Source organism: Athene cunicularia (assembly GCF_003259725.1).
Source record: "Athene cunicularia isolate RWA chromosome 2 unlocalized genomic scaffold, athCun1 chr2_part1, whole genome shotgun sequence".
Taxonomy (NCBI): Eukaryota; Metazoa; Chordata; class Aves; order Strigiformes; family Strigidae; genus Athene; species Athene cunicularia.
The window spans coordinates 41,853,082-41,865,530 of record NW_020799095.1 but is presented as its reverse complement, the minus strand read 5'-3'; the positions used below and the strand labels follow the sequence as shown (position 1 = coordinate 41,865,530).

Genomic DNA, 12,449 nt, shown 5'->3' with positions numbered 1-12,449 from the left:
GGGGAAAAAAAAAAAAAAAAAAAAAAAAAAAAAGGCAGCAGATTTCTACTTTCTTCTACTGAAAAAGAAAGAAATCTTTCCCATGTTCTTGAGCACCCCATCTATGGAAATACATAAGTAAACAGTAAAATAATTATAACTAACGGTAGTAGCCTTAAAATGATTCATTTATTTATGATTAATAAAACATGATAGAGAGCTGTCATAAAAAAAAAAAGACAGAGATCTTGTCTCCTAAGGCACACGAGTGCATTTCCTGTTCATGTCAGTAAGAATAAACAGCCCTGCGTAAAACTTAATGAATTTACTGGGGCTTAAGTGCCTCTGTCATACAAGAAAAAATTACTTACGATTACATGTTTCACATACAAAATGAAGAAGAAGAAAGGGGAAGAAGAATGAGTAATAGCAGAAAACATTTGGAATATTCACAAAACTAAATTCAAATTCAGAATGCTGCTCAATTTTTTGCTAAGTTTTCATGGATAAATGAAAAAAAAAATATTCCTGATCCCACAGGAAAACTTCAAAGGACAGGGTCTTTTTGCTGAAAAAACTGTTTCTGAAAGAGATTTCTATTAATCTAGAGCAAACAGCAAATTTAATGGACATAAGGGGTTGCTTGTATCCTAAATTTTGTGGTATTTTATCCATTCTTAGGCTGTTATTTGTTCTTTCACTGGTTCAGTATAAAAAGAAACAATCAATCACGCACAAAACTACAGAATGGACAACAATCGGTTTTCTGCTGGACACATATTAGTAGTTCCATGCAATTGCACACCTAATCACCACATTCTGGAAATACAAACAGGTGTTTAGCCTGTAAAGTACCCGAATAATCCTTCCACATTGCTCAGCTTTGCCAGACCTCACGTGAAACCTGGCAATCATCTCTGGGCACTATACATTAACTCAGCACCTATTAAGATAGTCTGGAGCTACGCAACAAGGAATGGCAGAGGTCTAGAAAGTTTCATCTGTGCCCTGTTTATTGTCCAGGTAAAGTCCTTATAAATCACCCAAAAGCTATATATGCAGCTGATTCCAGCCAAGAGAAAGAAACAGACAGGACAATCTCTCTCGGTCAATCCAAACCCTATTTCTTAAGAACATTAACAGTAAAGTCCCCTTCTGCAATCCCAAGTGAATTGGTTTTGACCTAAGGACTTTAAACCTCAATAAAAAACACTTTTTCTGTTACTGTTATAAATTCAATGTCGGTTGCACTATACCTGCCTAAGGATATCAGCAACACAGCTGTGTAACAAGCAATTGCTAAAATTCAGCTTCTCAAACTGAGAAATTACCACAATGCGTATGAGATAAAATACAGAACTGCAAAGACAAATAGTGATGGCTCCAGTAACATTTTAGATCCATCTAAGTAGTGAGATGATTGCTGACATCTGAACATCTTTTGACAAGCAGCTCCATCTAAGAAAACAGAGGAGGGAATTACTTTAATATGTTCTGGAGAAAAAAAAAATAACTATTTCTTAAATTCACAGTTAGCAAAGTCCCACTTTATCTGTGAAAGTTTGCTCCTAGATGGAGGAAAAAGAGTCCCATGGTCTTAACAGCATGCTGATGTTCAGAAAAGCAGCTGTGAGAAAACCACTTTTTCTTAACAGACATGCCCTGCATGGGACATCCATATTAGCTCTGGTTGCTTTAGGGATTAAAATTACTTTTCTACTCATTTGCAGCTCTTTGCAATGCAAAATCCAACACAAACTGAAGCAGGAACTAGACTGTTTCTGGCTCATACATCATTAGACCTGTTAGTTAAACTCCAGTTTGAAGAGCTGCTATTCCTGGTTGGAATGTGTGAGCCATGAAAAACATGGCCTGACATTCAATTTATAAGGTTGGCACTTTGGCGTCTGGAGACAGGGAAAACCGTTCATAGATGATGCATATTTCAGACAGAAGTCAATAAATGGCCATGAATAAGGAATGCCATTTACAAAAAACTAGTATTTAGATTTTTGCCACATATTAAGCATTCCTTTAACCTACAAAATTTCCCCAAAAGTGTTTTGGGTTTTTTCACAATCTTATGTTCAATTTCTAGAAAAGGGAAACTAAGAAAGCACACTGACCAAAATGCTCTGACAGTAAACCAGTAACTGTTAAAATAAGAAAGTGAATACATAGCTCTCTAGACACTGGTCTGCAGTGTACAGTTCTGTGAATCTGAAGTAATCTGTTATGTGAAATACTTTATCAGATAATTAAACTTTTACTCTGCACTAGTAAAAAGAGACTCACAGTGAGAAATTAAATCCTGACTGCTATCTATAGGGACGTTTTCAAATACATAGTTTCTGTAGAAAATTTATGTGCTTGTTACACTTACAAAGCCTTATGATTTCCTTAAGGACTTGAAATGTTAAATTATTTCCCCCACCAGTTCTAGTTTCCATTATTTTTGACTGCTCCAAGAGAATAAACAGGCGACTTTGCTCATTGCTCCGGCCTTGTGACACCATTACACTGACCAAAATTATTAAATAACGAAAGATTTAAGAAGAAAGAACACAGGAACTGGCTTTAATTGGGATCACTACATTCTGCAGAACTGAAGGAAACCTATAATATAAGAAACGGCTTGAAAGGAAAGTACAAAGGAGTTAGGATCTGGCAGGCAAATGTGATATGCATGTGGTGAGGCAGCCTGTCATCCATCTTCCTAGATGGAGACCTCTTTGTTGTTCTGATGGGTAGTTTGTAGATGTCCAGCAGAGTGTGCACGACAAAATGGGTGCACATCTAACAAAAATAGTTATGTTCGTAAAAAACAGAGATACAGGGACCAGCCCTGAAAACAGGGATGTGCTTGGTTGTCAGGGTAACGTGATCACCCCAGACAACATAGACGTCAGCAGGAATCTGCAGCGCACATTGGGTACCCAAGCATACGAGTCTTCCTGCTTTCCCTCTTGGAATTAAGCCACAGAGAGATGTAGGTAACTGTTGCTAAGGTGTGGCTCAATGTTTCACTGTATGTTAGGAGTCCAAGAAAACCCAATATCTGGCTGGTGCTTAAAAAAACAGTCTTAGCAGTGTTAGCCATTCAACTTTCTGACATAAATAAAAAGAATCAATGAACAGCAGAAAAACAGTATAGAACTATAAGGAACGATCCTTTTGTTAAACATGGAAGTCTCCAGCAACGTGGTCAGACCCAATGATGCACAAACTGCTACTGTTATTTTCTTTAGGGTAAAACTCACATAGCTTTGCTTTCATCAGATCAGATGCCTGGTGTGTACATTCTCCTAAGAAGTTAATGCACAGTTTTCCAAGTTTACAAGACATTCATAATCTGCAGCCTAACCTCTGCATAAGTACATTGCCTTCTCCATCAAACCAACAGACTTCAAACCACCATTCAGCTGCAGATATACAAAGATTCAGATATGCAATAGAATAAATGACCAGGTGAACAAGTTTTGTTTGTGTGCCTTGCTAACGATCCCATAAACCAGATAAAGTGAAGTTGTATGGCTGACTAAAGCAAAAATGTGTATTTTTTCAGGAATTTTTACTAAGGAAAGTAGTGAGACTTTCTAACAGTCACTGATCCCCCAGCATTACCAGTGTGTGTTTATAGATAACTCTTCTATTACAGTCTACTCATTTGGTGTTTTGGATAGATATTTCCCTGAAAACATTTTTAGAAAGCTATCCAGCTGAAAAGAATTCCCACAGAGTAGAAAACATTAAATATTCTGAATTTTTAATATTAAAATTGATGAGAATAACCTTGTGATTTTTAATATTATTCTACATCACCACTGTTGTTTTCTTTAAAGAATACCTTCCTTAAAAAAAAAGGTCTTTAAACCACTTTGTTTAAATCCCTCAAGAGGTTAGACCAGCTCTTTAACACTATGCAGTGATTAAAAACATTCAGTCACCAAATGGGACATACATTAGTGGTTGTGCAGGAGACAGAAATAATACTATTTAAAAAAAACATTCAGATAAAATTAATTTTATTTTTTCATTGTTCTGATATTAGAGGACAATTTATACTCAGCAGGGATTGATGGCAGAGGGAGATTTACCAAAAAAAAAACCAAACAAAAGGAGTAAAGCCTAAGGAAAATGGTGGAAAACATCATAGTCAATCTTCAGAGTAGCAAACTGTAGAATCAGTGCAGGCTAAAATCTTTTCCTTTACTCCCAACCATGGCTGCGACCTATCTGCAGCCAATTTTGCAACACAGCCTTTCCCCAGCTGGTGAAAGATCCTGCTTGTTCGTTCCTGAAGCCCAAGAAACTTAACTGTTCTCATCTGTCCCTCCTTCCTCACTTGCCATGTCATAAACTGGCTGGTCTGCATTTAGGGCTAAAAGGTTCTATGTGGCAAATAAAAAGTCCTTCCAGAATAATTTCACAGTCAATACTAAGATGACAGTGAACTTTCTCTGTTTTAGAGAGAAAACAGAGTTTTGAAACTGAGTTGGTGTTGCTAGCACAAATATTTACTTTATATCCATAAACACACATACACCTTCCCCACACACACCCTTGTGACCATTATATAGCTATACAGCTCATATTACCCACCTACATGTAAAGACATTTTTCAAGTTATAAATTGAAAAGTCTATTAGCAGATGTAGGAAACCAACGATACAAAACATCCAACAGCCGTACTCTCAGCTAATATCTTGCTTTGCATAATTTACAGATTATTAACAATCTAAAGTTTGCCTTATCAATATGGGAATAGACTTCTTAGGCATATTTCCCCCGTATCTTGCTCTTCCGGTCCCATGCACATCCCTCCCTGCGTTGTCACCTCAGCAGTCTCCCTCCTAGCCACACGCCCCCGAGCTGGTGTGGAAGAAACCCCCCGGGTTTCATTAGTGCTGCCACAGAATAAACACTGAAGATTCACAAAGACCACAAAACATCAACTGAGTTAACACAGGAGTCAGGTAACAAATCTAAGTTACAAATAAAAATACCCAGTTTCTGTTTTATATCAATCATCATATGCATTAAAGACAAATAATACAAGAAATAGTTTTAATATATCTTTCGTGTGCTTCACATTAAGAAACTTTTAAAATTTCTTGCAATTACTGATCTAAACTGTGATCCAAAATACAAACCAAACTCAGGCAAGGCCAAGAGTCATTTTAAATTAAGTTTAAAATCTATATCAAATATCTCTCTGGTGTTGTTTAGGTGATAACAGACTACAATCTTCTTTTAAACATATTGTTTTCAATTCCACTTGACTAACATCAGAGAAGAAAAGCAGTTTGACACCTTTCTTAGAGAAGTTCTGCCAACATCTGGCACAAGGCAGGTGGGGATTGCAGACAGTATGAACGAGAGTTCCAGATGCCCCTAAAATAACATGAAAGCAGAGCTGGCTCTCAAAATCACTTTGGATTTCTGGCTGCCCTTATGACTTCCTATCTCGAGTAAAGTAGGCCTTTGTCTCCATGCTTGGCTACACAAAATAAAATTATTCCAAAATTTTAGGAGTTAGAAAATACTAAGACATTAGAGGGGAAAAAAAAAAAAAAGACAGTCAAAATCTAATGAAGTTCATTCTGTAACTGGGAGTTTTGATGAGCTTCCCAGAAGTTGTTTCTTTTTCCTTTCTTTTCTGTGGCAGAACAGCATTTGAAGATTAAGTTTATCTGTAGGATGTATACACATAGGCAACTAGCTCAGAAAACTTCATAGGTGATCTCAATATTCATTTTTGAGCGAGGTCAGGTATGACTGTCACCTCTTTCTGAACTCTTAGATACTTAGTGAACTCCCAAATAAGAATACACAAGCTGTAACAGAAATTTAATGAAGTCAACAAACTAGAAATTAGACATATTTGAAGGAATCAGATCGTTATGAAGCTTATACATGGAGTCAGGAATAGAATGATTTTTGTGAGTCTTTATGTAAAATTCCCAAGCCTCAGTTGAAGGACTTAAAGGACATCTATTCGTAACCCAAAAGAAAATAGTAAGTTCAGTAAGCATGCACAGACATAACTTTGGCCAGGATTAGGCTAAATATATCTAATATTGGTTTAAAAAATACCTACCATCAAATCTTGATTTGCATCAATCTTCACTAATTGGCTCACATGAATCCAGATTCCTCTGTGCATTATAAGTAACTGTCATCAACTGCCAAATTTACTATGCTTTTCATTAAAAAAATTACCCCTGATGCAAGTGGTGCAAGTGACCCCTTATATCCTTGTTACTAGTTGCAGAAGGGTACTAGCTGGAGAGCTGTAAGGAAAGTAGGGTCTGGCCATTGCACTGGCTTGGGGTTGTAATTTTATTCCATAGCAAATCCCTCCTCCTTCTACCCACCAGGTCTCTTTCTCTATCCACTGTGGACCTCACACCCTTCTGGTTTTGCTAATTCTTGACTGATCAAGACGTCTCCTTTTCCTACTAAAACCTCAATAGCTAAAAGTTAATGATCAACCATTTATCTCTGTGACATCAGGTGGTTCCGTTTATCTCTGTGACATTAGGTGGTTTTTATGTATGCATTCAAGTATGTCTGTATGACACTCCAGGATCAAGGATGATCTCTGCCTCCTCCTTTCAAATACAAAAATAATCAATGCAAATACTTCAGTAGTAGTGCCATAGCCATTCATCATTCCTGATCTTAAAACTAAGATCTCTGCTTTGAAGTGAGCGTAGGTTAAATGACAGTACCAGCCCCCTTAGTAATTATGTCCATTTTATGGCAAGTTTTCTGGTATACAACAGCTGGCTTTATTATTATTAATGCTGCACATTGACTACAAAAAATCTGACCTGAATGGGATAAAACCAAACCAGCTGTTTCATCTCCTTTCATCTATCCACATCTCAAAGGGGGCTTTGTGCACCATCAGTTTTTACCGAAGAACTGAAAAATCACATCACAACAGGGGCCCGATATATGTATGTGGGTCATCTAATAACCAGCAATCCAGAGCCCCGCCGATGGAAATCTCTGCCCAGCCAATCCTTCACTGCTTAATCTCACCAGGCTGAATTTGCACGGAGGAAAACAACAAGCACTCGCTCCACTTAATTTCTCCAGTGAATAAATAAAGAGATGAGACGGCCAGCATGTTCTACAATGGAAACTGCCCTGAAAGTCCAGTTAAGCAGTAGGACTGGGGGAGGGAAAAGGTTTTATTCCCCAAAATGAGAAAAATAAAAGCCAAATGTTAACTTAGATCCATTATGTTGCTTCTGCACATAATATAAAAATCACTCTTTTCCACCACAGAATATGACTTCTCCCAGCCTTCTCACTGACAGCCTCCTTAGTTACCCTGGTTTTGTACACCATACTCCTGTCACCAAATAAGATACTTCAGTACTGTCCACCAGCTTAAGATGACAAAAGCTCAAAAATAGAACATATTAATTACAGATCTCTCTTAATTTCACTTGCAAAGAATAATTAGAGAGCAAAAGAAGCCCACACAAAACCCCAAAACATCCCACAGCTACTCAGTGGACTTCACCAAGGTTCACCTGTAGTTACCCTTTAACGATCTCAGACATGATTACTGGTAAAGCCTGGAACCAGAACAATTCAAATTTACAGAAAGACAACAAGTACAAACTTAACTCACTAAGATACTGCAGTGGTTAACTAGTGCAGCTTTGACTTGAGATGACATTGCTACCACCAGAAGATTACACATGTAAAGCGTGTTTTAAGGTATTATTTAGCCATGGCTCCAACACGCCTGATTCTCTTCAGGCTTCTTCTCAAACAAAAGGCCATTCAATACATCACTTTTTGTAGTCTGAAAAAAATGGTTAATTCAAATAGATGTTTACTTCCCAACAGCAGTAACTATTAAAACAGGATGCAAAGAACATGCATAAGCAGTATTATACACACTGCTGTGTTTCCTGTATTTTAAGCTGTCGCTATAACAGTTAACAATATGGTACCTCATATGTCCTTTAGTGAGTTAAGCAATCAGTCAACTTTATAATGAGGCACAGCTGTTAATTGAACATATTCCATGTACCAATAGTTGCATGCTGCACAGAGCGCAACCCTGACTTGGAACAGTCAGGACTACAGTGAGAGCCCAACAGCCCCACCTGCACCTGGGGCTGCCCAGGGCACATCCAGGCACTGGGCAGGTCCAGAGCACAAGGTCACCAGGTGGCTCTCTGCTCCTGCACCAGCTCCGGTGGGACTAGTGAGATTTTGGTGGCCTTTTGCCAGTGGGAGCCTCTGAAGCATGTGAGGGGACAATGACCCTGTGCCAGCAGAAATGAGGTGTCTTTAACCCAGAAGCACCCTGGCACAGGGTCAGTATCCTCTGAAACTAGGCAGGAGTGAAAAGCTTAAAGGGAAACAGTGGATACAGAAGCACAAACACCCAGAAAAAGGTGAGGAACTAGCCTCATGAGGAAATCTCAAATCAAAATCCTCTCTCCTCTTCAGCCCGAGACACACACCACCAAGGAACTATGGCGGTGCTGCAACATAGCATTTCCCTTTGCACAGAAAAGTGCCTAGAGAAAAATATTCCTGTAAAACTTCTATTGTGCTGCTCCAAAAACCTCAATGTCAGGGCTGTTCCGAGTTTTATTCAGATCAGAGGGCAGGACTTTCCTCCCTCCTCTCTACACCAAAGTGCCACAGACGCTTTCCTCAGAGCAACAATGGGAAACGCTCACCTGTAAATGAAGAAAATTGCATTCACACCATTATCCCCATAAGAGAACCACATGTCTTTGTTAATTAGCACTATTTACATAAAATGTGATTTTGGTAGCAAGTCAGCTTCCTACAACTGGCCTTAAACTAACAGGCCTGCCACAGGGCAATGCAGAACTTCACACTGCTCAAGATGTCCACATTTCAGAACTGAAACTATCAGAGGGCCTGCTCACACCTCGGGCAATATCAGCATCAAGTGTCTTTAATGGGACCAAGTTGGCACACAGCAGTACTCAGACTTTTAATTAAAATATTTAATGTGCAAGTTATGGTGCAATTTTATCAGCTGTAGCACTTTTCTACAGTCTCTCATCTCTAGTGTTAATGGTTCAAATAATAATTACAAAAAATAACTAATTTGGAAAAATTATGTACAAAACATTCTGAAAAACTTCTCTGGGATACTTATAATACACTGCAACGATTAATCCCCAAGTAAGGTAAAAACAAAGCAAAGCAAACCACTTGCACAGCTCCACTGGAGTAACTCCTCTGCAGTAACCCTTCTTTGCAGCATCACAGCTTGTGATGTTCCATTAAAGCCTTGGAGACAGCAGAAACTCTCTAAAATACATGTTACTATAAAAATTTCAATACCATCTCTAAAAAGAATAAAAAACTTGTTGTGAGCAACAGATTTGAATTTAATCTGAACTAGCCAAAAATTTGCTTGTGACTGTTCAAAAACACCTTGTTTTTAGCATTATGTAGACAAAGAAGGTGCATGATAATCTGCAATCATAACAGAATACAGAATTAGAAACCAACACATCTAAAAGTATTATGAAGAGCCGCTAAAGTTTTGATGATGGATATAAAGGTAGCAGTAAACAATTTCCAACTTGGCAGAACAACTCAACTCAATCTGTTATGGAGATTAAATAATGAGAAGCATATCTGCCATACCTGTATTGCCATATAACAAAAATAAAAACAGAGATTAAAAATTTCTAACTTCTGATGTTTTTACTAGCTACTTTTATCTTACATGCTGTGTAATATGTGAAAGCATCAAAGATAAATAAAACACACAGTCCCTCTTGTGAAGGCAGTACCATTCAAAAGTTAGATTTTCATAGCTCTAATACAGTCTCAAAAGGGTGTATAATCGAACCAGCTACGTGCATGCATGCTTCCCTCTCTAACCTTCTCAAATCTGAGCTACAGCCATAGGAAATGGGGATTAAAGATCAAGGTAGACTTCAGCTTCTGCTGTAAACAGGTGGGTAGAGGCATGAGTGTACCCTAGACTCCAGCCCCAAAGGCAGACTCTGACAACATGCAGCAACCAGTTTCTTCTGCAATCCTCTATGCAGATGAAATGAGTGGGGGGGAAATGTGAGTCTTGGTATGTCTAAGAGGTCAGAAGCACACCCGCCTTGGCTACTGCTGGCCCTGAACACTGGAGCCATACCTGCCACTGCAATGGGGCTGGCCATGAAGGAGACAGGTCCCCTCCCACTGCCACCTCCTGCCCCACAGTGCAGGCTGAGGTAGAGGTGAGTCACCCTTGGCAGGTGCCCGATTCCCTTCAGTGACTATATATTGAACCAGAACAACCGGTTCAGAAGGAGGCATCTCAAATTTGGACATCTGAGTGAAGGCAGATGAATCCTACTCGTCTCCTCTGAGTCATGGTTCCTCCGTGGTTTTTCACCTGAGGCTGCACAACTGTGTAACACCCACAGGCAGGACTTTAAAATTACATCCTGGCCAACAGCAATCTGTAAAACTGAGGATACAAAATTTGACAGTTTTATCATAAATAGCCTTTAGGCCTTCTAAAAAAGAAGCCATGCAGGGAAAACAATTACTGCCAGATAACCATCTGTTTTAATGGGAATGCAGACCTCCTCTGAAAATTAACTTCAAAATGGTATTGTAGGGATATGTTTATTGCTCCTCAGTGATAAAAATAACACTATCATCTAATTTGATTGTCAGGGCTGAAACTTCCATCAAAGCACCAAAGCTGCAATCTCCCTGGTTTACACACCACCAACAGCCCCACTGCTAATGCTGCATTAGCTTTGCAATCCTGAGAGAAGTAAAAGTCATGCTAAAAATTGCTTTGGTGACCAAAATAAGTAGATATTTGAAGCTGCAGAGAGAAAGCACTCTGTTGTAACAATTTTATGCTGTCATTTTAACAGACTATAAATAGATTTAAAAATATTTACTGAAGGCCAAATTCTGCAGAGCTGAATTTACCCAGCGGCATTATGTAAGGACTGCAGAATGGAGCACTAAATGGAGCTGATAATACACCTCTAGAAATAATATATTCTGTTTTCATGCACTCCACTTTTTTTCTCAGTTTCTTAAATTGATAAATTTGCACTGATATTTTTCTTTTCCAACAGTATCCACAAATCTCTAGTATCTAATGATGATGAACTGGAATGAGAACTGGCACTTACTGGCGCTTTACACCAGTCTTCCCTCCTTCGCCCAAAAAGAGTTTTGCTATAAACTCAGCCAATAATTATGGAAGGGCTGATTTAACAGATAAATTTTTAAAAAAATATTCTTCAAAGATGACGACTCACAATCTCTCTGAAATACTTATATCATTGTCATTTAATTTCACTGAAAAGAGTTATAGTACTTGAAATACTTTGGTAAGTATAATGGATTAGTGATCTGCCAACACAAAACAGAGAGGATCTGGGTCAGGCATTCCTGCCAGCTGGCCATCCTCCTGCCTGCCTGCCTGCCTGGGGTCCCACACTCCCAGCTCCCCAGGCTGCTAAAAGAAACTCTTGAATTTATCCTGCATATTAAGGCACAGTAAAGTCAGTGGCACTGACAACAAAACAGTAGGTTGCTCTTGTATTCCACATTCTTAAATGAAGACAGTCCTTGCTTTTAGGCCTACAATCAAACATACCACAATTTCTTTACTATAACAGTAATAGCAGAATGTATCCAAAGACAGCAGAAATAAAGTTAGTAACTCCATGGTACAATTCATTTTTCTCAAAGCACAGCAAAGTTTTTCCTCACCCACACAGTTTCCCACCAGTACAGAAAACATGTTCAACAGCACAGGTGGAAACAGTCTCCAAAGCCAGAAGAAAACAGAATCAAGACCCCTTACCATTAACTTTCCCCTTTTCTTGTTCTACCTCCATACAGTAAGGGACTGGGGCAAACAGTCAGGCAAGGGCTCACAGCAGCAAAACTTAACCCCGGAACAGGATCCAAGACTCTAGTCCTGGGATGTCCATAGGGACCTACAGGGTTTGCTGGCCACATCCATCTCCCTCTGCAAAGACATAGATGTTACCAACAGAGGAGAGGAGATGCTCCATGCCTCAACTCTAAGAGTAGTTCCAATTCTCTCCCCAAAATATCTCATTTAAACCTCAACAGTGTTGTTAAACCACCATGATTTGTTTGACTACAAGAGAGAACTTCCAGGCTGCTCTCCAGGACGTACCCTAAATGGCAATGTGTATGCCCAAACCCTTCTAGTTTATGGTTTCAGGTGGAACAATGTTTGACTGAGAAGGGGTCAAATACCCATCCTTCACTCAGCACTGACAACAGTAAGTAAAATGCTGAAGTGCAAATGCCCATCTTGAGACAATCCAGGTTTTGGGTGTTACCTCAAACAGATAACAACTAGCCTTTGCTATAGAGTTTCAACTAGTGGTATATCAAGGTCAGAGGATGCCACAGAATGTAATAAAATCTAGAAAGTA

At 38.9% G+C, this 12,449-nt stretch overlaps 1 protein-coding gene across 4 annotated transcripts in view; it reads right to left on the bottom strand.

Annotated features, from left to right (window-relative positions):
* Positions 1–11,891, bottom strand: part of DIP2C (disco interacting protein 2 homolog C) — a 243,652-nt gene extending 231,761 nt beyond the window's left edge. For all 4 annotated transcript variants that reach the window (XM_026842343.1, XM_026842344.1, XM_026842345.1 and 1 more), the window contains exon 1: positions 11,843–11,891. In XM_026842343.1, coding sequence (XP_026698144.1) covers positions 11,843–11,876 — 34 coding nt within the window. In that variant the 5' untranslated portion in view covers positions 11,877–11,891. The remainder of the gene's footprint in view (positions 1–11,842) is intronic.
* Positions 11,892–12,449: the final 558 nt, after the last annotated feature.